The 23,898-nt window shown below is 48.4% G+C and overlaps 1 protein-coding gene across 4 annotated transcripts in view; it reads right to left on the bottom strand.

The window, feature by feature from the left end:
• The window catches only part of MYLK (myosin light chain kinase), a 120,307-nt gene that overhangs the window by 33,410 nt on the left and 62,999 nt on the right, over positions 1-23,898 (bottom strand). For all 4 annotated transcript variants that reach the window (XM_032267750.1, XM_032267749.1, XM_032267751.1 and 1 more), the window contains 7 exons: positions 22,708-22,758; positions 21,817-21,944; positions 19,387-19,540; positions 12,365-12,667; positions 2,985-3,017; positions 2,793-2,886; positions 732-935 (listed from right to left, as the gene is read on the bottom strand). In XM_032267750.1, coding sequence (XP_032123641.1) covers positions 732-935; positions 2,793-2,886; positions 2,985-3,017; positions 12,365-12,667; positions 19,387-19,540; positions 21,817-21,944; positions 22,708-22,758 — 967 coding nt within the window. The remainder of the gene's footprint in view (positions 1-731; positions 936-2,792; positions 2,887-2,984; positions 3,018-12,364; positions 12,668-19,386; positions 19,541-21,816; positions 21,945-22,707; positions 22,759-23,898) is intronic.

Below are 23,898 nucleotides of genomic sequence, written 5' to 3'. Positions count from 1 at the left end.
TGTGTGTGTGTGTGTGTGTGTGTGTGTGTGTGTGTGTGTGTGTGTAAACATATGCACCAGCAGCTCAGAGGTGAGGGAGGTGGAGGATTTGGGTGCTGGAGAAACAGTGGATTCTGGGAAAGCCTTGGCCGGAGGTCATCTGATGCATCCCCTGGTTTTGTAGAACCCCACAGAGAAAGCACCACTCTTTGGAGAGTGAGAAGTCAAAAGGGGTACAAACAACAGTAGACCAGGGGCATGCAGAGACACAGGAGGGGACTGAGGACCAGAGTTAGGGTTAGGAGGCTTCCATCCTGGATTTCAAGCCCCCAGCCAGGGACCTTCTTATCTTTCACAGGGAAGTCAGGAAGCTGCCCTGTCCCTCCCCTTTGATTCTGAACCACCTGCAGGTGAGAATGCCCCTGAATGAAACCAAGGAGCCTAGGGATAGCTTTGGTCCTTTCACAGGGAGATGAGGGCGTGAAAAGTGCCAGGGTCCTCAAAGATCTACTGGTTTGTCATGGAAATAAGCACAGGGCTGAAGCTGGGCTGGGGCTCAGGGCTAGCACTCTGCATAGACCTTCCAGTTCTGTTTGGTCAGGCTGGGCTGTGTGGCTGGTGACTATCTTGCACATCACACTCCTGTCTGCAGTGCTTTCCATCTCAGGGCAGAGGTGGCTAGGGGAGAGCAGTAGGGAAGACACACTGGGGGCTCCCTGAGGTGCTCAGACCGCTGGCAGTGGGCCACTCACATCTCCAGAACCATGACGATGTTGGCCTTTTCTTCGAAGGCATCCACACACTGGACCAGCTTGGGGTGGTGGAGGCAGTTCATGATGCCGATCTCCTGCCGGATATTCTCTTTCTCTTTTGCTGAATACGCTTTGAAGAATTTCCCTGCCCAGACTTTTCGAGTTTTCTTTTCTACAAGTCGAAAGACCTGTCCAAATTTCCCACTGTAAATGAAAGGGGGAGGAGAGAAAAGCCACATTTAGCCAAGCTTTCTGCTAACTTGGGGTTGGCAAATTCTGGCCCGTAGGACAGATCTGGCCCACCTCCTTTTATAAGTAAGGTGTTATTGGAGCACGGCCCTGGTTGGCTGTTTGCATGTTGTCTATGGCAGCTTTTGTGCTACAGTGGCAGAGCTGAGTAGTTGTGACAAAGGCATATCACCATAAAATCTAAGATATTGGCCTTTATGAAAGGCCCAACCTCCTGCTCTAGAGCAATGAGGCACATTTGTTTTTTCTTACCTTTAAACATTTTTTTTTTTTTTTTTTTAGATATGGGGTCTTGCTATGTTGCCCAGGCTGGTCTTCAACTCCTGGCCTCAAGTAATCCTTCCACCTTGGCCTCCCAAAGTGCTAAGACTACAAGCGTGAGCCACCACACCTGGCCTTTGAAGCACATTTCTCATGTTGACAAACCTACTGTCAATCTTGGCTAATGGCATCTCTTCCCCTCCCTGCTGTGGGACCCATGAAGATGGGTGGAGACAGCCCTTCCCAAGTGCAGAGAATTACTGAGCAGTTGCCTTCTTTCCTTCCACTCCCTAGCACCAATCCCCTGGTGATGGCCCAGGCAGAGTCCTGCTTCCCACTGCTGGGAGAGGGGAGAGTGGGGCTCCTCCATGACTCCTTTATGGCACTGTTACGGTTTGCATCATTCCTTCATTTCCCAGAAACTGCTGGAAAATACAAGTGGAGTCCCACTTCTTTTTCTCCCACCTCTTCCATTCCTCCAGGGACAGAGTTAGGGGGAGGTGAACAGCTTGGCTCGGGGTTGGGGTCTGAGCCCACTCTATCCTCCACACCCGAGGGAGAAGCCAGAGTAAGCCATGTGGCCAAGTTCATGAAGGGAGCTTGAGTGCTGTGCATTTTAATGGAACACTCAAGCAGGCACCGCGGAAGAGCAAGCACTCACCAGGCTCCACTGGCTTCTGTGGATCAAATGGAAGGGATACCAAAGATAATCTAATGCAGTCCTCTAATTTTATTTTATTTTTATTTATTTTTGTTGAGACGGAGTTTTGCTCTTGTTGCTCAGGCTGGAGTGCAATGGCACGATCTTGACTCACTGCAACTTCTACCTCCCAGGTTTAAGTGATTGTCCTGACTCAGCCTCCCGAGTAGTTGGGATTACAGGCTAATCCACGGCTGGCTAATCTTTGTATTATTAATAGAGATGGAGTTTCACAGTGTTGGCCAGGCTGGTCTCAAACTTCTGACCTCAGGTGATCTGCCTGCCTTGGCCTCCCAAAGTGCTGGGATTACAGGCGTGAGCCACCGTGCCAGCCTCATTTTATTTTGTTTTTTAAAATTATTTTATTTAATAATTTTAAGTTCCAGGGTACATGTGCAGGATGTGTATGTTTGGTACATAGGTAAACGTGTGCTATGGTGGTTTGCTGCACCTAACAGCCCATCTCCTAGGTATTAAGCTCAACACGCATTAGCTCTTTTCCCTAAAGTTCTGCACCCACCCCAGCTCCCTCCCCCAACAGGCCCCAGTGAGTGTTGTTCCCCTCCCTGTGTCTGATTTTAGTCCTGTGCTGTGAACAGAGGCACAGAAAAGGAAGGACTTCCCCACAGCTTTTGTAGAGTTGGGACAGTGCAGGACTGCCTGGGCAATTCTGCAGAGAGTCCTGGGTGAGTGATGCATTCGTGGGACAGGCCTCCAGATTCTGCAGGACTCTCGGTCTGGGGAAGAGGCAGAGCCCAGGAAGCAACAGGAAGATGAAGCACTGAATCTAAGTGTGGGAACTGCACCACCCTCACCCTGGGAGCCCGGAGGCAACTTCCCACTCCACTTACGATCCTAATCTCTCTTCAATGTCATAGAAGTCAGATACTTTTTGTTCGGTATTGACTGTCACTGTCCGGTAATCAACCTCAGGCTCCTTCTCATCTGTGGGGCACAGATCAGGGTCAGTGTGAGCGTCAGATGCCCCCACTCAGCCCCCTCCACCCCGAGAGCCCGACCTGAGGACAGGGGGCTGCACTCACCATCGTCTGACACTTCCACTTCATCCTTCGGCTCTGGGGGGACACAAGGAAGGACAGAGAGGACACAGGTGATTAGTACTGAAGGCCCACTGAGAGCAAAATGTGCTGGGGGCCTTGCCAGGCCTCAGCCTCCCCAGGCAGAAGACTACCAGGCCCAGAGCTCTGGGCATCCCTTAGGGCTGGTCAGTCCATGCAGCAAACAGGGCCTGGTGCAGACTGGCAGGTGCCAGCCTCCTCTCTCCACTCAGCTCCACCTCTCCAGCAGGTCTCCCCTCTGGCCCATCCTCTCTGGCCTCATGGTCCCAGCTGTACCCTTCTCCATATCTCATCCAACCCCTCCTGGCTTTCAGAACCTGCACACAACTGTAACAGTCTCTTTCTGCCCTGGTTCAAAAATCAGCAACTTATAATTGCTTCTAGTGTCGAATCCATGTAGCCATTCTTTGAACGTCACTGACGGCATCCCAGCAGTGGACCAAGTATCTTGCCAGTTATTGTGGGCATTCAAAACATAGTACACAGAAGGCACACTCTCTCTTGTAGCTTATAATTTAGTTCAAGAGACAAAAACATATATACATGAAGTATCAATTTACAAAGTGTACCACAATCACACACACCATGGTTCAAACTGAATACACAACAGAGGAGGGTGACACCAAATGGGGCAATTGTAAATGAGAGCAATTATTCCTGGAAGAAATAGCCTTTGAGTTGTGTCTTAGAGGAAATGATGAAATACAACGAGGGGGTGAGTGACGTCACACAAATGAAACCAACAAGTATTTGTGAGGCAGGGTGGGGAGGGACACAGTCATGCCAGCTGCTCCCATGGCTGTGTCAGGAGTGAACGGGGCCTGGGGAACAGTTGGGGATCCCAGGAACAGGCAGGTGTCCAGCAGAGCACACCCACTTCAGAGCTCTGGGCCTTCCTTTACCTTGATATGGGTTTGTGTGTCGACAATTGTGCCACCCTGGCTTCCTGACCTCGGCTGAGCGCCTTTCCCTTCCTAGGCCTTGGTTTCCCCATCTGTAAGAGGAAGATTTGCACCTAATGTCTCTGGCCCTGGCTAGCTCTGGGTGCCACGCGTCATCGTGTGCTGTGTCTTAGACAGTGGCTCCTCGGCCAACGTCTGGGCTGCGTCCCTGCTGACAGCTGGACAATGAACGGGAGGTTTCCTGAGGAAGCGGAACAAATATGGGAGAGAAAGCATAGAGAGAGGAAAAGGATTTTTAAAGTGTGAGAGAGAGAGAGTGTGTGTGTGTATGATAGTGTGTGAGAGTGTGGGTCGGCGTGTGAGTGTGGGCATATGAGTGTGTGAGTTAGTGTGCATGCACCAGTGTGAGAGTGTAAATGTGAGTATGTGAGATAGCGTAGGAGTGTGAGCATGAGCATGGGTGTACAAGTGTGTGTGAAAATAGTATGAAATTGTGGGAGCATTTGCATGTGTGGGACAGTGTGTGATCTAGTGTGGGAATGTGTAAGAGTGTGGGCTCATGAATGTGAAGGCATGAGGATATGTGAGTGTCAATGTGTGAGATAGTGTGGGACAGTGTGTGTATGAGTGCATGGGTGTGTGTGTGTGGGATAGTGTAGGAGTGTTGAGTGTGAAAGTGTGTGTGGGATAGTGTGGGAGTGTGTGGGAGCCTGCAAGTGTGTAGGAATATGTGAGTGTGAGTGTGGAATGATGTGTGTGTAAAACTGTGGCAGTGTGACTGTGTGTGTGTGCGATGGTACGTGTGTGTGTGGGACTATGGTAGTGTGACTATGTGGGGTCGCGTGGGGGGACTATGGTAGTGTGACTATGTGGGGTGGCGTGGGGGGACTATGGTGGTGTGTGTGAGTGTGGGATGATGTGTGTGGGACTATGGTAGTGTGACTGTGTGGGGTGGCGTGGGGGGACTATGGTGGTGTGACTCTGTGTGGGGTGGCGTGGGGGGACTATGGTAGTGTGTGTGAGTGTGGGATGTGTGTGTGGGACTATGGTAGTGTGACTGTGTGGGGTGGCGTGGGGGGACTATGGTAGTGTGTGTGAGTGTGGGATGTGTGTGTGGGACTATGGTAGTGTGACTGTGGGGTGGCGTGGGGGGGGACTATGGTAGTGTGTGTGAGTGTGGGATGGTGTGGGGGGACTATGGTAGTGTGACTGTGAGTGTGAGAGTATATGGGATGGTGTGTGGGGGGACTATGGTAGTGTGACTGTGTGTAGGATGTGTGTGTGGGACTATGGTAGTGTGACTGTGAGTGTGAGAGTATATGGGATGGTGTGTGGGGGGACTATGGTAGTGTGACTGTGTGGGGTGGCGTGGGGGGACTATAGTGGTGTGTGTGAGTGTGGGATGATGTGTGTGGGACTATGGTAGTGTGACTGTGAGTGTGAGAGTATATGGGATGGTGTGTGAGGGGACTATGGTAGTGTGACTGTGTGGGGGGGATGGTGTGTGTGTGGGGACTATGGTAGTGTGACTGTGTGTGAATTTGTGAGATGGTGTATGTTTGGGACTATAGTGTATGAATGAGTGTGTGTGGGATGATGTGTGTTGGAACTGTGGTAGTGTGACTGTGAGAGTGTGTGTAAGAGTGAATAAGACTCGGGGGGGAAAGTGTGGTTTGCTGAAGGCCCTGAAGGCAAGGCTGAAGCGAGGAGGGAAGCCGAAGCATGGGGTCAGGGGTGTGGGTCAGATGCTGCCCGGGGCGGGGTGAGTGAGCAGCTGAGCCCTGGAGTGCCCTGCAAGCTCTGTGCCAGTGACAGCTGCATGTAGGGTGGGAAGAAGGTGCAGTGGGCACCGTGGACAGACAGCCTCTCTACCATGCTGAGGGCAGAACAGACAGCAAGAAGCTGGACAAATAATGGGAGGAAAGGTGACATGCTTCCAAAAGGGAGATCTGCCTCTGGCTGAAAAAGACCTTTGTAAGAGTTCGTGAGCACGTGACCAGGAGCAGGAGACACTGTGATTTGTTTAGAGTTCTTAATATGCTGCTGACAAAGCTTAGTATTAAAAAAAAAAAATAAAAAAAACAACTAAAACTAAACATGAGTGGGATTGTGAAGTCTATTTTATCACAGAAAGGAAATTGCCATGGGAAAATAAAAAAGGATGAGATAGACAGGGACTTCCAGATGGAGTCTAGCTGAAGTATCAGAGGTGGGTTTCACAGTTACTGTCAGGATGTGGGCCTTACTGATCAATATTCCTAAATTCACATGTTGGAGGTTAAGAATGGCATTGTCCAATTCACAGGTGGAAAGGATGACCGAGAGCAATGCGATAGAAGCCAGGAACGGAGTCAGCATTCAGGAAAATCTGATCACTCTACTTTTTAGGCTGGTGAACCCTAAAGTATACAGTTAAAACCCAAGACAGAGAGAGCAGTTCCTCAATCTACTGCTCGGGCCATCAGACGCTGTCACAGGGCAGAGTGTGCACCAGCCCCAAACAGGGGCTAGTGCTGAGTAGCTGTGCAGAGCACCCTGGGCACCTGCCCCGGAGCTATGGCTGTCGCAGTCAGAAAGCCACCATGGAGCTGGAGGCGGCATGCAAGGCCACTGAAGGGAAGGGCTATATATTAAGACAATCAGAAAAGGTGAGGCCTCTGTGATTGGGAAAGAAGTCTAAGGTGGACACGATTTTAAAGAAAATCACACAATCACCAAGGGTGAGATGAGGGTTTCGGACTTTGCATCAGCTCATATCTAGTGCACCTTGGGGGATCCATTTAGTGTTCTACCTCACGTAGGAGGAAGGCTGGAGGGATATGGAACTCACACGTGAGAGGTAGCATTAGAATGATAAGTAGGTTCAACAGACATTTAGGTTAGTTCAGTGATGATATTTTAAACAGGCTTTTGAGAAAAGCAGAAAGATTGGAGTCAACGAGTGACGGAACACGGTGGATGCTGGTTACTGGACCAGGTCTTTGACACGGAATCATCCTATTTACAGTCAGGTGTCCCCTGTCTTGACCTGTGGTGTTGCTGTCTGATACAGTGGTTCACCTGTTGAGGCATCCTTTATTTCTTGTTCCTGTGCCACATTTTCCCAGCATGGCATGGAGACCAGTGTATTCTGAGGAGCAAAGTGAGAAGGAAAAGGAGAGGGCAGCTTTCCTGGCCTGGTGTCAGTCTTGCGAATGGCCCAGCAGCAGGGGGCTCTCCCCACATGCCTTGAAGGGGGCATCCAGTCCTAGAGCTGGCCCCTGCCTGTCATTGTGAGCCCAGGTAGACAGCCGCAGAGCTAGCCTCTGGCCTCACTTAGGAGCCCACACCCACCCCTCACCTTCCTCTCTCACCCTGGAGGTCTGCAGCAGGTCTGGTCTGCTTCTCCTGCTAACGCTCTGGGGGAAGGACCAAGATCATTCTCAAGGAATTCTAGCCCCTCTTTCTAGTGCACTGTGTTCCTTTATGCTGCAGGAAACTCTGATCAAGACTCCAGGCTAAGCTGGGAGCAGTGGCAAGTGCCTGTAGCCCCAGCTATTCGGGAGGTGGAGGCGGGAGGATTGCTTGAGCCCAGGAGTTCAAATCCAACCTATGCAACAGAGTGAAACCCTATCTCTTAAAAAAAGACAGAAAGTATCCAGGCTGCTACATCCCCTTCTGCCTTTCCCTTCTTGTCTTGCCTCTCTTCTATTTGAGGGGCAAAATGACTACAAGGGGAGGAGTGAGAGAGTAGAGGAAAGACCACAGCTCAATTAGCAGAGCTCTTGGTGCATAAAGGGTTATTGAGAAAAGTGAACTGGTTTCCATCTTTCCACTAGGGAAGGAGCTAAAATTGCAGAAGAGTCTTCAGCTGAACTTTAAAAAAAAATCTATTCAGAATGAGCAATGAGATCCAAGAGCTAAGTGGAAGGCTATTTGGAAGATGGTTCTGAGATATTTCTGCAAACAGATGAGAGTCTTGCTACCCTGGAGCAGTGTTTGGGAGAAGACCAGTTTGAGTGCTCAGGACCCTCACATGGCACAAGTCCAGTCAATCCCCTGGACAGAGAATTGTCCCTTCCCACAGCCAAGGACTGTTGCACACCCAGTGAGCACTAGAGGGCACCCCAGTCCCGGAGACAGCCTCTGAGGCCAGGGCATAGATGCAGCCTGGGATGGGAGCAGTACACAGGCTTTATATCTCTAACTGTCCTGGGGGTTGCAAGGATGCCCCAGTTCTGTAAGAAGCCTCAGTCACAGCATCTGTTTTGCTAACAATATACAGACTAGAAGAAATTAGGGTTAGGAGCAGGGATGGAGTAGATTTGAGTGACAGCAGGATTCAAGGGGGAGTATAGTTCAAGACCTGGCTGGACTGGGAAGGGGCGGACTGTGTTAAGGAGCTGGCTCTGTGCACTTGGGTTTGGGAGTGCACTGTCAGTTCAGGGAGCCTAGTCGTAGGGGTGGCTCTGGCATAGAGAAGCTGCTGGAGCTCCATGGGGAGCCCACGCTTTGTCTCCTACTGTACACCCAGTGCCCAATGGCAGTGCCTGGAACACAGGAGGGGCACAGAACACAGGGTGAATGAATGTGGGGTGAGGGCTAGGGTGCAAACAGGGATGCAGATGAGGCACGAGAATGAAGTAGAAGAGCAAAAGGCAGGAGTGGCGGTGACTGTGGTGTTAGTGGTGAAGGTCAGAGCCAACATTAGCTGGGCTTTGTGGAGAGTGGGTTAATCCGAAGTGCCTTCTTCATATGATCCCACCCCTCCTGCTCCACAGAAATGACCTGCAATGACCTCCCACTCGATGCCACCTCTTTGCCACCCCCCCCACAGGCGTGCACACACACGCCACTTCCCTAGGGGCCATTTCCCTCTTCAGCAGAGGGATGGCCAAAAAGCTTTATAACTAATAAGCATCCGAGCAGACCGCAGAGGACTTTTGTCTGGAATCCCCCCAACCAGAGACCTCTGCCCTGAGGTCTAACGCTTGCCAACTGTTCTGCCCTCTTCGTCCTCCCCCTTGGTAATCCAGCCAGCCTGGGATGGGAGCAGCTTCCTGTCTGGAAGCCCTGGGTGGACTGGACCCCTCCTCTGGATTTCAAGTGATTTCCACATTGCCCTTTATCTGAAAGGGGGGCAGCCGGGGAGGGGGAGTCTGATGGCCCAGAGAGGGTTCAGGGGACTGATGGCCAGGAACAAGGGAAGGCCACTTGCCCCAGGCAGAGACCGGCAGACTCTCCCCACAGCCCTGGGAGCAGCTGTCCTGGACCCCTGGGGGCCACATCTTGCAGCTCTTGTGGACTCTGTTCCTGCTGCCTGGGGTTAGTCAGGAATTCTCCAGTCTCTCCTCCTTTACACCAGAGCACAGACCTGGACGATTTCCTTTCCAGCCAATGAGCATCTTCACACCGCAATCTTATTCCTTTTCCTGTTACTTCCCCAAGTAACATCCTAACAACACAGAATAGAATTTGATTGCCCCCCTCACACCCTCACTCTATGCAGCCCCCACTCTGCTCATTTCAAAGGATGCTGTGTGCATGTGTGTGGGTGTGTAAGAAGACAGTGATGGCAGCTTTGTGACTCAGTGTCCCCTGACAGACATTTGGAAGTGGCTAGTGGGTGGGATCCCTGCGAAAGCTGTCCCAGGAATGGGCACCATGCCTCTATGACTTGCATCATTGCTCTCAAGGAGACCTGCTCTATGCGTATTGACAGGGTTCAGCGGGTAAAGGCTGCCCCACACACAGCTGCTCACATACAATTGTGAGCAGTTGGTATGTTTTCCAATGGTACCCTAACTTTCTTTCTGGAGCCCTTGTTTAATTGAAAGTAAAGTTTTAATACCTGTTTTGTACCTAATTTTCTTTTTTTTTTTTTTTCAAAACTAAAGAGGGTCATCAAATCAGATGACAGTTCCCACACTCACGATGCCTCTAGCTATCTGGTGATGCCAGGCTTGCTCCCTTTCTATCTCCTTTGATACTTTATTCTTCTACCATCTGCCTCACGACTTTACATTCTGCTGTCTCCGAGAGCTCTCTTCCCTCGATGTCCCTCCACCTTCTCCTTACCCTCAAGCTTTTCTTATCCTAAATTCTTTCATTCTTTTTTTCGTTTTTAGAGAGGGAGTCTTACTGTGTCACCCAGGCAGGAATTCAATGGTACGATCTTGGCTCACTGCAATCTCTGCCTCCTGGGTTCAAGTGATCCTCCTGCCTCAATGTCCTGAGTTGCTGGGACCACAGGCACATGCCACCATTCCTGGCTAATTTTTTGTGCTTTAGTAGAGATGGGGTTTTGCCGTGTTTCCCAGGCTGGTCTTGAACGCCTGAGCTCAGGCAATCCACCCACCTCAGCCTCCCAATCCATCCACCCTGGCCTCTTATCCTAAATTCACAATGTCCTTTTCCTGTTCTTCACATAAAACTCCATGCTTCTGGCCTCTCTTTTTTCCATTTATTCCTTAACCAGGGCAACCATATTTCTACTCAATGGAAATTCTATGAACTTTGATCACAAAGATCATCACCAACAAAAGGACGAAATCCGAAGACACTCTGAGTCCTCATCTCCTTCATCTTTATTTAGCATTGGATGCAGTTCATGAAGCCCTCTTTGTAACTTCCCCCTCCCCTGTTTCTTTGAGACTCCAGCTTCCTCTTGGTTCTCTCCCCTCTCCTGGTACTGTCAGCTCCTTCCTTATGGTATTGGTATTGACTTTCTCTACCACTACTTTCTCTACACTCTCTGCAACCTTATCAATGCCCATGATTTCAATTATCAATTAAATAGTGAAGACTTCTAAGTCTGCAGCACTAGCTTAAACCTTTCTCCTGGGCTCTAGACCCAGCAGTCTGAGGATGCCTTCCCTTGGCTGTCCCTCAGATGCCTCAACTCAGCAGGGCTGAAACCGCAGCTCCCTCTCTTCCCAGACTCCCTGTTACATAACCTCCAAGTCACTCAAGTAAGGAACTTGGAAGGCAGTCTGACCTCTTCCCTCAGTCTAACCAAAGGAGCACAGGTTTCAGGCCAGACAGCTCTGAGTTCAAGCATCAGTTCACCAATTACAAGCTCTATGACTTCGGGGAACTAGTGTCTCCCTCTAAATCTCATTTCCCCTATCTGTACAATGGGGATAATAACAGTATCTGCTTCATTGGGTTATTGGGATTGGATGAAATGATGCCTATAAAGTGACTGACAAATCATAACCTTAGAGTAAGTGCTCAATACATGTTAGCCATGGTGAATTATAACGATAAACCATTAGCTGGCTCTTGAATTTGTGCTCTTACCCTAGCCAGGAACTGTAAGTCATCTTAGAATCTTCCAGTTCTCTCCCTCAACTCTCTATGAAAAAAGTCATCAAGTATGGTCAATTCTACCTCCTGAGGCTTGAAGTTAGTGCCCTTTCCATCCCTCTCCCTGATTGTCATCACAGAGGCCCATCTGGTATGGCTGACTGCAGTCTCATCTCCTCTGACCCACCTGCTACTCCAATGCTTCTCAAACGTTTGTGTGCATGCAAATCCCCTAAGGAGTTGATCATTTCAATCAAGGTCCAGAAGGGCCCGTGGGAGTCTGCATTGGCAAGAAGCTCCCAGGATGCCAAGGCTGCTGTTTCACAACTGCACTGTGAGTAGCAAAGCTCTGCTCTTTCCCTAGTTCTCTAAAAACCAGATCCAAACTTCTCGATCCCCTGCCTGAGAATCTTTGATGAACTTCACAACTTAACCTAAAATGCCCTTTTAGTCTTACTTCCTCCTGTTCAATTTCACACAATATATGCCTTGGCTACACACAAGCATCTCAAAATGCCACACACTGCCATTGCTTTGTACCTTTGTTCATGCTGTTTCCTCTTGTAGAGTGTGCCTTTCCTTATCTTCTCTGCCTTGTAGAATCCTATCCCTTTTTCCAAGACTCAGATTTAAGTGTCACCTTCTCTAGGAAGCCTTCGGTGGTCTCCATGGAAAAATTCTCCATGCACTCTGCTATGTCCCTTGGTTCTTTGTTTACCCAGCTATAATAGCATGCATCCTTTCTCATAGTTAGCCATACAAACATCTGTTCCCCTAGATTTTAAGCTCCATGACTTATCTTTGTGTCCCAAGAATCTGACAGTGAGTAGACACTCAAAATATGGATATGAGGAGGACAGAGGAGGTGGAGGGTAGAAGAAGAACTTGAGGCCTACTGGAGCTCCTATGCTCCTAACACACCATCACCCCCTGGTGGCAGCATGCCAAAATTGCTGGTTCAATGTTTTTTGAAATGTCCTAAGTATTAATACTTCTTTTGAAGAATGGCTCAACATCACTGTCTTGGAAACCAAGACCCCAAAAGACCCTGCCAGTCATCATTAATGTTTTCTTAGTTCCTCTTCACCCCTCTCAGTACACAAGGTCAGTCATGCACATTAATTTCAAGCTACTGATGAACTGTAGGCAGCCTACCTTCAGGTTTCTCTCCTACTCTTGTGAGTTCGGACTCCTGGCTTGGCTCACTGGTTCCATATACATTGATTGCACGTACACGGAATTTATACTCGTGGTCAGGCAGTAGGTCCTGGACGTTGAAAGAGGTGCTGCGGCATGTGGCTAGTTCCTTCCATGTCTTGTTGGCTGAGTCCCAGATCTCGATGCTGTAGGACTGTACAGCACTGCCCCCATCATATGAGGAGCCATACCAGGACAGGGTCAGCGAGGAGCTCCGAATGTCAGAGGCACAAGGTGTGCCAGCTGGGGGGTCTGGCTTATCTGGGAATAAAGAAGCACAACATCATCCACACTTTCCAGAATTGCAGGGAAAGGAAGCTTTTGAATTACCACTGTCACGGGGGAAATGCAACCTAGAAAACCCACTCTGAAGTCCCTGGTCCTGCGTCCCTTTCCCACATCTGCACATTACAGTTAGAGCTGTGCACAAACCCACCTGTACAGAAAGCCCCATGTATAACTATTTGCTCCAAAAAAGCACCTCCCCCTTTTTTGGCTAATTTTCCAGTCTACATGCAAGTCACGATTTCCTGTACTTTGCCCAAGTCATAAACATATTTCTCAGAGTAAACAGATCTAGGAAGCTGCCGAGAAGGCGTGGGCTATTTTTCATCAAAAACATGTTTTGAGAGAGAGAGTTCAGCCTGAGAGAGAGAGAGAGAGAGAGAGAGAGAGAGAGAGAGAGAGAGAGAGTGTGTGTGTGTGTGTGTGTGTGTGTGTGTGTGTGTGTGTGTGTCTGTGCCTGTCCTTCAGGCCCTTGGTCAATGACCTGTGACATAACTAGGGGTCTGCTTCAACTTTCTCTGGGTCTTGAGAAATGCCTGCCTCACTATAAGCACAGTGTTTGTGCTCTGAAATCAGACAGATTCAGGTTTGAACACAGATCTGTCTCCACACAGTAGCTGTTAATTGCCCTGTGCCTCAGTTTCCTCATATGTAAAATGTGAATAACAGCACTTACCTCACAGATGGTTGTGAGAAATTCTTAGAATCTGAGTGGCTGGCTTGACTAGTCATTACTTTCAAGATTATTGTAGGAGTTTATTTCTAACTTTAATATACTTAAAAATTACTCCTACCCTACCTCTTTTATTCTCCGAGGACTGTTGGGATATAAATAATTTCAAAAGCAAACCACAATACCATCCCTGACTAATGGACAGAAAATGAGCTGAGGACACAAATAAGAAGTGGCCCTTTTGGCTGGCTGCCTTCCCATTCAGATGACCTGGCCTCAGAACTAGTAGTCCTGCCAACTTCAAGTCAAATCATGGTAGCCAATAGTTTAATGAGGCTCTTGAGTTTTGCTGATTTTATTAGTTGCTTATCTGAGCAAAACTCTCCTATTTTTCAGATTTAGTTTTTGCAGATGGTTGGTTAGTTACAGATATCTGTGTTCATTAACCCTTCATCTCCCTCAATGCTGTTTGAGTTCATGAAGCCCCACAAAGTCGCAATTGAAACCATACTTTTAAGCTAGGTCAACTCCAGCAAATTTGAAAGCAGTTTGTTTGCCTGACTGTCTCATTTAGAAAATGATGCTAATATGCACCTACCGCTTAGGGTTTTTGCAAGCATCAAGTAAGCAAACATAGATAAAATACTTGACCGCTACTCTCCCACCCCCAGCAAGGCAGGAAGGCCAAAGGGAATTCCTGCAAATGACCCTATGTATATGGAGAAGAAAAATCTGCATGTGCATATGAGTATATATATATTCATATTCATTCTTGTCCCCTCTCCCAGCCCTGCTGATCCACATTCCAGCCCAGAATGCACTGCCCAGAAACTGTCTATCCCCAGTAACCAAAGCCCTGGGAATGATTCTGGGATTGTGACAGCGCCACTTTCCAGTGCTGGCAGTCATGCCAGAGGCTTCCTGCGACAGAACCACTTTCGCTGGCTGTTTATGTTCTCTTAGAAAAACCGTTTGTTCTGAGATATATTGGCCTTTTTTGAAACATTTCTGGTTTTGGCGAAGATGTTTATTATTCTAAATTCTCTTAGAGACAAGTGGTTCAAGTTCTCTCAAGACCGAGCTAAGGAAGTAAAAAAGCCTAAAGAGGGACGGAAGACAGACCCACTACTCCCCCCAGAGAAAGCTGCCTGGAAACCATGTGATTGGCCACATCTGAAGTCGTGTGGGCTTATAAATGAATGCACTCTGCCAACTGATCTTCTTTCTGCTTTGGTCAAGAAAAGAAAACTAAGAAATGGGTGTTGCAGAAGAGGTGCCATTTGAACCCCACCCTGTTATAGATGCCTCTTGGCTGAGAATGAGAACCTATACGTGACGTATATGATATGTAAGACTTGTCGCACAAGAGAAGATGCAAAATTTAGGGAGAGGGACTTTAATTCCAAGTGAAAATCCAACACTTTTAAGGAATTTGCTACCAAATTAAGGAGTTCAGAAAAGACCCAAGTCAGAAGTCCTATGAGACTGGAGGCCTCCCACACCTCCACCTGCCTTTAGAGCCATGGGCTGTACCTGATACTTTCTGTTCTTTCTAAGCTACAGAGCCCCATGCAGCAGCTGAGCTAGCGAGGGATGAAAACCCTCATAAAAGAACAGATGTCCTTGGAACAGGGCGCTCCTGTGAGCCTTTCCTCCATGGCAACATGCTCAGAGTGGTGGGGAGACCCTGGGCATCCCTAGGCAAAGGAGATTCCACATTTCCTCTGAATTCTCCCAGGGCTCCCTGGAGGCTTGACTAACAGAATAGGAAACTCAGCTGAGTCTAAGAGAAGGGTCTCCAATGGCGCCAGCTTCAGGATTTTCTCCTCGGCAAATGTTCTAATTCCCAGGAAAACGGAGGATCCCGTCCTACAGCTTCCTACTGGAGTAACTGCCCTCGAGGTCTCATTGTGCTTGCTTCTTGGAAGGTGACCAGTGGCTGTGCCTAGTTCCACCTGGATGTCCCTGCCCTGGGACTTCAGCAACTGCTGGAAGGGCCCCCAAATGTCATCTACCTGGATAATCCTAGTCCTTGGGAAATGGATCCTCAGCAGCTAAGGCATTTTGCTTACCAAGAAAACCCAGTAGTCAGTGGCAAAGCCAAAAGGAGATTCCAAGAAGCCACTGGGCCCTCGCTCCAGGGCTCGGGACTTTCCAGGCTATCAGGCAGAATGAGCTCAACAAGGCATCTTGCTTAAGCCTGAGCTGAGCATTCAGATGGGAAATCATGCAAGCTCTAAACTCAGTATTTGGGGATTATTGGGTATTTGGGGTTCTCCCTACTTGTTTCGCTCCTTTAAAGATATGAAAAGAGACCTGCTTTTCTCATGTTGGGTGAGTGACCTTAAGGAATCCATCTGGGTGTGCTGCTCACTGCCCTCTCCCTTATTCCCCACAGGCCAATACCAGGGGCACATGTGTCAGAAGAGGCTCTGAGCATCGCAAATTCCTGGGCTGCCTTTTAAAATATAATAAGTCTCCAAAATAGCCAAATATCACTCACTTAAGCTAACAGAGGGAAAAGCTAGTTTTTATTATCATTTGAAAAATAGGAGTCAGAGATGATCTGAAAAGAAAGTGGTCCTTTAAAGAATATACAATAAGAGAAGTTTGCTGCTAACAAGTAGGAGTTGTATTAAACTGGCCTTACTTGGCTGATCTGTAAATGCATGCTTCTAGAGCGCACAAAAACTGTCTGGAGCAGGCTAAGTGATTCCCGTTTTATCTCATGTATGTTTTACATCTGCTTAATAAACCCTGATCAGAGAATACAGAGATGTCCCTGAAGATGCACAGGTAAATCTGAGCCTCATCTAGGTTTACTTTGAACTAATATTCTAAGTGCACGAGCTCTGAATGAATGTGGCTTTGCTGTATCCATCAATGTGAGTCCTGTTTTATTGAGCAATTCTATTCTTAGCTCTTTGAGGGGGAGGCAGACAGAAAGCCTCAGTCCTCCTCCATTCCATTCCCCTCCCAGGACGGCATTTAACATGTTGCTCCTGCCAGCTGGCGGACAGCCACGCCAATGGCCCTGTCAGCGCTGGCCGCAGAGAATAAGAAACTAAACCATAAAAGGCCAGAACTGCAGCCCACTTAGTGGTGATCGGGGGAGGGGAGTGCGTGGCACTGTGCAGGAGCTGGGCATACTGGGGGCTGGGGGAGGGATGGCTGAGTACAGAAAAGCAGTTCAAAGAATCTGACCCCAAAGTTGCTTAAGGAGGAACAGATGAGAGAGAACATCAAAGAAAAGTGGAAACTGATACTTGCTGATAGGACGGGAGAACAGGGCCAAATCAGGGCTTCAGAACAGATCTAAATGTACCAGCAAACTGGATTGCTAACACCAAGCCCCCACAGGTTCCTGACTCCTTGGGAGGAAGTTATTCAAATAAGCCCCTGGAGTCGCCATAAAGAGACAGAGTGAGAAAAGGGTTGTTCTTCTCCTTTAGAGATGAAAAAAACTCATTCCCTGACTCCTTTGTAGACCAGTCTTCCCCAATCTGAAACTTCTAATTGAAAGAAATGAATGAATGAGGGCCAGAGGAAGACAAGAGGAAAAGGGGATATGTGGGACAGGATGACAGACCCTGAGAAATGGCCAAAATGGAGCACGGGGTGAAGAAACAAGGCCAGGGAGAGGAACAGAGCAAGTGAGAAGGCAAAGAGAAATATGGACAATTGAGGATGGATGCTGGAGCTCAGTCCTCTGTGAATTCCCTCTCCCAGGTCTCCTGTGTCTAGGGACAATCTTCCAGCGGGCTTTGCAGTACTATCTGTCTGGGGCGTTGAGCCAGGGCCTAGAACCCATGGTCTGTTCTGGTAGCTGGAGGGGGCACAGCTCACTGACCACCTCCTTTGTCTTCCCAGCTCTGTTTTACTTTGTCCTTTGTCCTCATGTCTTCCCTATTCACCTGGTTGGACAAGGGCTTCTTCTTCCCCAAATGCTTAGGGGCTGGAGAGAAGTGCTACAGGGCTTTCTAAGGCTTAGCATGAGAAAAATGGAAGGACAGACATCAACAACTCCCTGGCATGTGGACAGCGCCCCAGAAGGCTTGCATGTCCTCCTCAAGATGAATTCTGCTGCCAGAGTGTCCCTTTACCTTTTGGAACATTCTGTACCTACTTCTCACTCCCATGAGTGGCACTGGAGGACAAGTGCTTGAAAGTTTAGAGCTAGTTCTCACTTAGGCCCTGATGCACGATGTCACTTTGCTCATATTAGTCCTCAGTTTCCCCTACATAAGGCTGGAAACATCAGTCCTGTCCATCCTAGTCCTAAGCTGAGGATACAAGATGAAGATAGGGAAGAAAAACTGCTTGAGAACTAAGTCAGGGAATCATAGAATGTCAGAGAACAAAGTCAAGGAATCATAGACTACTAGAGAATTACAGCTGAGGAAACACAGAATGTCAGAGAATAGAGCGGAGGAATCAGAATGTCAGAGAATATAGTCAATGAATCAGAATGTCAGAGAACAGAGTTGGGAATCATAGAATGTCAGAGCTACAGGAGACCTTAAGAGTTACTGTCTCCAACTTCTAACTTCATGTCTAGATACCTCCATAAGAAAGATTCCAGGGGAAGGCTTCTAACCACCATAGCCACACGAACCCTGTTACCAACAGATCCTTTTGTTCTGTGTGCCCACGTGTGTGTGCGCCAGGAGCAAACAGGAAAGGCTAGTATGCAGGAAGTCAAGGTCGGGACCAGCACACACAGCTGAGTTTTGTGCACTGCAGAAAAGGGGCCTAGTGAGGGCATCTGGCTAATCTGTGCTCCCCAAGGCCAGGTCATGAGCTCTGAGGTGAGGCTGGAAGTGCTGTGCCCTTTTCACTCTACTCAGCAAGGCCCCTTTTTCTAGTTTCCACAAATGTACCCTATGAGCTTGAAAGCCAAGAACAAATGGAAAACCTGCTTGGGTCTGGTGCACATATCAATAAACACCAGGTCAAAGGCTTCCACATGCACAACATATGAAGGCCCACAAATGCATGAGACAGAGTCTAGTCTCTATCTGTCTGCTCCTCTGCCTGCTCATTCTGCCGTCCTGAGCACCTGCCACACGGGGAACAACTGGAGCAGAATATGACAACAGTGGGAAACTGGTTAGAAAGCTCTTTTGATGCCCCAGGAGAGCGTTGACCAGGGCGCAAAGACAGTGGTTAGGAAGGAGAGAAAAAGTGAACTTGAGAATCAGTCGGGAGACAGACCCAACTCAATCCTGGGATGAAGGAGGTGATAAGGAAAAGTGAGTGCAGTCAGGATTGGGAGGTCATGGTGACCTCAGAAAGGCAGTCCCGGCAGACTAATGGGGTGTGGGAGTGAGGCCACAGGAAGCTGGAGGGTGCTGGGGGGTGAAGAAGCAGGAATGCAGTAGAGGTTCACACTGTCAGAGAGAGAAGGTAGGGTGGCTGGAGCGAGAGAGAACACTGCAGGAGTTTTACATGCCTGTGCATCTGGCTAAGATGGTGACACTCATGGGCTGCTGGGAGGAGCCAGGAGGGAGGAACAGGTTGGAGAGAGAAGTGGGGATGGTGGAGCTCCCCAGGGTCTGGGGTCCAGAGCACAGAATAAGGAAGGAATCTTTGGCAGGACCAAGGTGGGCCATCCGCAGAGCCAGAAGGATGGAGTCAGGATGGGGACAGACACAGACACCTGTGGTGTAGGGGCCAAGAAGTTGACCACGTTTATGCATCATGTCTCGTATTTCTCAAAGAAGCTAGATGTCAAGGCCTGAGGGCAGGGAACTCCAGGAACAGCTATCACAGAGAGGTGCTGATAGAGACAGGGAAAAGGATTTCTGCCCAGCTGTGGCCCCTTCATTGAGCCTGGAGGCCAGCAGGGTCTAGCAGGGAGTCTGTGGGTTGCTGTGATCTTCCTTCTGTGGTACCTTGAAAATCAGGCACAGGAGTGGCAAGAGAGAACAGGTGATGAGGTCCTGAGGCCCATGCTTCTTGCCTGGGGGCTCGCTGCCTTCCCCTTGCCCCATGCTGCATGCCACCTGGCCAGCAGACTCACCCACGACAGTGAGGTTGACCTGGGCCTGCCTGCTGCCCAGCTTGTTCTCCACCAGCAGTGTGTAGCAGCCACAGTGCTCCTGGCGCGCGGCCAGGATGGTGAGCTTGCTGCCGTTCTCGCTGTTCTCCACCTTCATGTGCTCGCTCTCCTGGATCTAGGGGCAGAAGACAGAGCAGGGGCTGAAGCCTTAGGCCATTGGGCCAGGAAAGGAAGGGGGCTCCTCCCCTTTCCCTACTCCCTAAAGATGCAGCCGGACAAGCTGTGGGGGGCTCGGTCTGGTCTGGACTCTGCACTTCCCTGAGGCCCCTTCTCTCCTTCATCCAGAACTCAGCTTCCCTAAGGGTGCCAGGTCCGGGATGGGCAAGGAGAGTGTGGAGCAGGGGTAGGATGGATGAACTAGCTGGGCACTCACTGTTCTCAGGAGTACCTGGTCTCCCTCTACCTCTCTGGAATGGGATGATAGGAGAACACATCTCAGCAAAGCCATTCACAAGGCCCACTCCTGTGGGTTCTAACCTCTTCTGTGCTGCCCAATGGCATGGCTGCTAGTCACATGTGGCTATTTAAATTTTAATTAGTTAAGTGGAAACAACCCAGATGTCCATCAACTGATGAACAAATAAACAAAATGCGTTATATCCTGACAATGGAATATTTATTATTGATTCATTGAAAGGAATGAAGTACTGATTCATGCTACAACATAAATGAGTCCTGAAAAGGGTATGCTAAGTGGAAAAAAAAAAACACTACACAGAGAAGATGACATACTGCATGATTCCATTTATATGAAATGTCCAGAAGAGGCAAATCCATAAATACTGTTAGTGGTTGTTAGGGCCTGGGGGAAGGGGAGGAACGTCTGCTAATGGGTCTGGGGTTTCTTTTGGGGATGATGAAAGTATTCTAGAATTAGATAATGGTGATGCTTGCAAAACCTTGTGAATCTACTGAAACCTACTGAATTGTACACTTTAAAAATGTAAATTTTATGGTATATGAATTATATCTTAACAAAGCTGCTAAACACTTTTTAATTAATTACAATTAAATATTCAGTTCCTTAGTTGCAGTGGCCACATTTCAAGTGCTCAACAGCCACATATAGATGGCTGGTGGCTGCCATATTGGATAGCACAAAGCTAACACATCATTGCAGAAAGTTCTGAAGGACAGAGCTGGGACTTGGCTAAACGTCTCTGAAAAGTGATGAGATTCCATCTTATTTCAGACAACAGTAGTCCAGGCATAGCTCAGGACAAACATGCCCTGGGATGCTAAAGGCGAGCTTCTCTTTTCCATCTTTTGAGACCAACCCTGCTTTCCTCCCTGTTAGTACTACGTGCTCATCTCTGAGCTGCTGCTCATCTCTGGGCTTAGGAGAATTTGACTGGTTTTATAACAGAGCAACAGAGGGCTCAGAATAAATATTTTTTTTTTTTTTTTTGAGACGGAGCCTCACTCTGTAGCCCAGGCTGGAGTACAGTGGCACAATCTCTGCTCACTGCAACTTCCGCCTCCTGGGTCCCAGTTCAAGCCATTCTCCTATCTCAGTCTCCCAGGCAGCTGGGATTATAGGCATGAGCCACCATGCCCAGCTAATTTTCGTATTTTTTAGTAGAGATGGGGTTTCACCATGTTGGCCAGTCTGGTCTTGAACTCCCAACCTCATGATCTGCCCACCTTGGCCTCCCAAAGTGCTGGGATTACAGGCGTCAGCCACTGCGCCTGGCTCAGAATAAATCTTCACAACTTCCCGCTCCTGGGCCAGCCCACTGTTACAGGGTCTCTGCTGATCATGCATATGGGCACACACTATCACTGTGGGATTGGTGGAGCTGCTAGGCTCCCCAAGTCCTTTCAAAGCTGGTTGTCTGGAAATTCCAACATTTTTCTGTAGGAATCATTATGATAAACTGTAGCTAGATTTCTGGCTCAGTAAGACACAGTTCTATTTATCATACAATTCTTCTATCCAAATACTCACATTTGCTTTTATTCCTTCAGCATGTGGCAAGTTTAAGCAGTTATCACAGACAGGAATCAATGGGCTGGCACAAAATCACAGCAAGCCCATGGAGTCTAAGAGGTCATCTTGGGTTACTGGCTTGACTTTCCTGACTCTGAGTAGGATTCTAGACTGTGCTATCAAATCAGATGGGAGCCGTAGATGGTTTCTACTTCTTCCTTCACATTTTTCTGTATTACACAAATTGTCTACAAAGGCAGGGATTATTGGTAGGTTCAGAAACAAAGATTAGCAAGAACTCAGGTTTGGTGAGTGAGTGACAGGTAGGGGAGTGGCCTCTCTCATTTCTAAAGCTACGAAGAGTGAGGCCAGTTCAGCACGGCATTTCTCATCTCTTTTGGCCCAAAGGCTGTACAGGTTGTTCTCAGCACCGCCAATGGCCACCCCATCCTGTCACTGACCTGCTTTCGGAACTTCATCCAGGTACAGGTGATGGGCTGGGTGCCGGCCACTTTTCCAAACAGCTCCACTGACTCTCCTGCACGGACCTTCTGGTCCTCAGGAAACTGGATGATCTGAGGGGGCATTGCTGAGGGAGGACAGGGAGAAAATGAGTGAGGCAGAAGGATCTCAGGCAATCTTATCTCATTTGACGCTGCCGTCCACAGTGGTCTGCTGGCTCTTCTCTTGGCTTCTGGAAATTTCAGGGTAAGACTGAGGGCAGTGATCCCTGCTGCAGGACATCCAAGTTCTTGCACCTGCTAGCTTTGTTCACCTTTTCATTCTGATTCCCTCAGAAGTGACCCACACAATTTATTGGTTGTACTGGAATTTGTGTCTTACCCTAATTTTTCAAATTGAGCTCCTAACTCACTTATGAATTAAGCAGCGTCTTGCCTTCTAACCTCTAGTCAAATGCTGGCTGGCAGGCTTGATTCAAGTCCTCAAGTGTCATCCAGTGGAAAACAGACAAGGGCTCCATATAACAAGCATACACAGAGCTGGGCACAAAAGTAGCTCTGAGGGAGTCATGTACACAAGGGCAGAGAGGAGGAGGGATGGCAGGACAGAATTCACAGCAGGGGTAGGCAGGAGAGCAGCTAGTCCTGTGTGATGCTGTCAACATGGGAAGCAGAAGGAAAGGCAAAGCCGTGGAAGAGGACAAGGGGCCAGGCTGTGCAGAGGCTCGTGGTGAGCAAACTCAGCCTGAAAAATGCAGAGCTGGAACTGAGGGTGGGGTACAATGGGGTATCTCCTGGGATCACATACCCAGATGTCAGTCTAAGAGGGTAAAGGCAAAACCCCCATGGCAGATGACTTCTTTGCCCCCAGATAGTGCCATGGCCAATTACCTGCCTTCGGAGGCGTCTTGGGGGCAGGTTTCTTTTTCACAGTTGCATCACCTGAAACAAAGAAGTCCACAAGTTATTTCCTGTAGTTTTGTTTTTTCACAAAGCTCCTGATCCTAGGAAGATGTAATCTTGTCCTCTGGCCCCTCATCTAGGGAGGGCTCTTATTTGAACATGTCTTTTCAGGCTGTGCAGGGTGGCTCACACCTATAATCTCAGCACTTTGGGAAGCCAAGGTGGGTGGATCACTTGAGATCAGGAGTCTGAGACCAGCCTGGCCAGAGTGGTGAAACCCCATCTCTACTAAAAATACAAAAACATTAGCGGGACTGGTGGTGGGCATCTGTAATCCCAGCTACCCAGTAAGCTGAGGCAGAAGAATCGCTTGAACCTGGGAGGTGGAGGCTGCACTGAGCAGAGATCACGTCACTGCACTCCAGCCTGGGCGACAGAGTGAGACTGTCTCAAGAAAAAAAAAAAAAAAAAGGAAAGTAAATGAATATGTCTTTTGAGAGATCACCTTTCCCTTTCACACAGACAACCTCATAGACAAAAAAGAATGTCAATTCTCAGGGACCTATGAAAGGGTCCCTGAAGCCTCCAATGAGATTAAAAACTCAAAAATGCTTCTGCTCCCACATCCCTATATGAAGATAATGTCACACTTATTAACCACTGTCTCATCCTAACTTTCAGGAAACTCAGAAAGGAAATTATGTCATGTCAGATAAACCAACTAAAATTAGCCTTTGGTGTGGATCCAAGGGTCGCAAGCTTCCTTTTGGTCACAGACTGTGGACTGGTGGCTTTCATTTTTGTAAATGTTTGTTGGGTGGATGAATGGATGAATGAATGAATGGTCTCCTCCCTTCTTATCCCTACTTCCTCCAAATAACTCAAATAAGAAAAATGACTCAAACAGAAAAGTTGTACAGTGCAAACCTATTCACTTGGCTAAATCACAATATGGTGCATGTGCAAAAGCATCCTGAACTATTTTCATGGCTTGTTTTTCATATTTCTTTCAGGTCTTTGCTCAAAAGCCATCTAACCTATTTGTCCAAATGAAATGAAAACCTACAGGCACACAAATACCTGTATGCGAATATTTGCAGTGGCCTTATTCAAATCGCCAAAAACCAGAAGGTATCCAAATGGATGAACTGTGGTACATTGATGCTACCAATAAAAAGG

Source organism: Sapajus apella, unplaced genomic scaffold (assembly GCF_009761245.1).
Source record: "Sapajus apella isolate SASKATOON/1434 unplaced genomic scaffold, GSC_monkey_1.0 scaffold171, whole genome shotgun sequence".
NCBI lineage: Eukaryota > Metazoa > Chordata > Mammalia > Primates > Cebidae > Sapajus > Sapajus apella.
Note: the sequence above shows the minus strand (reverse complement) of the source record. Positions and strands in the feature narration are given on the sequence as shown.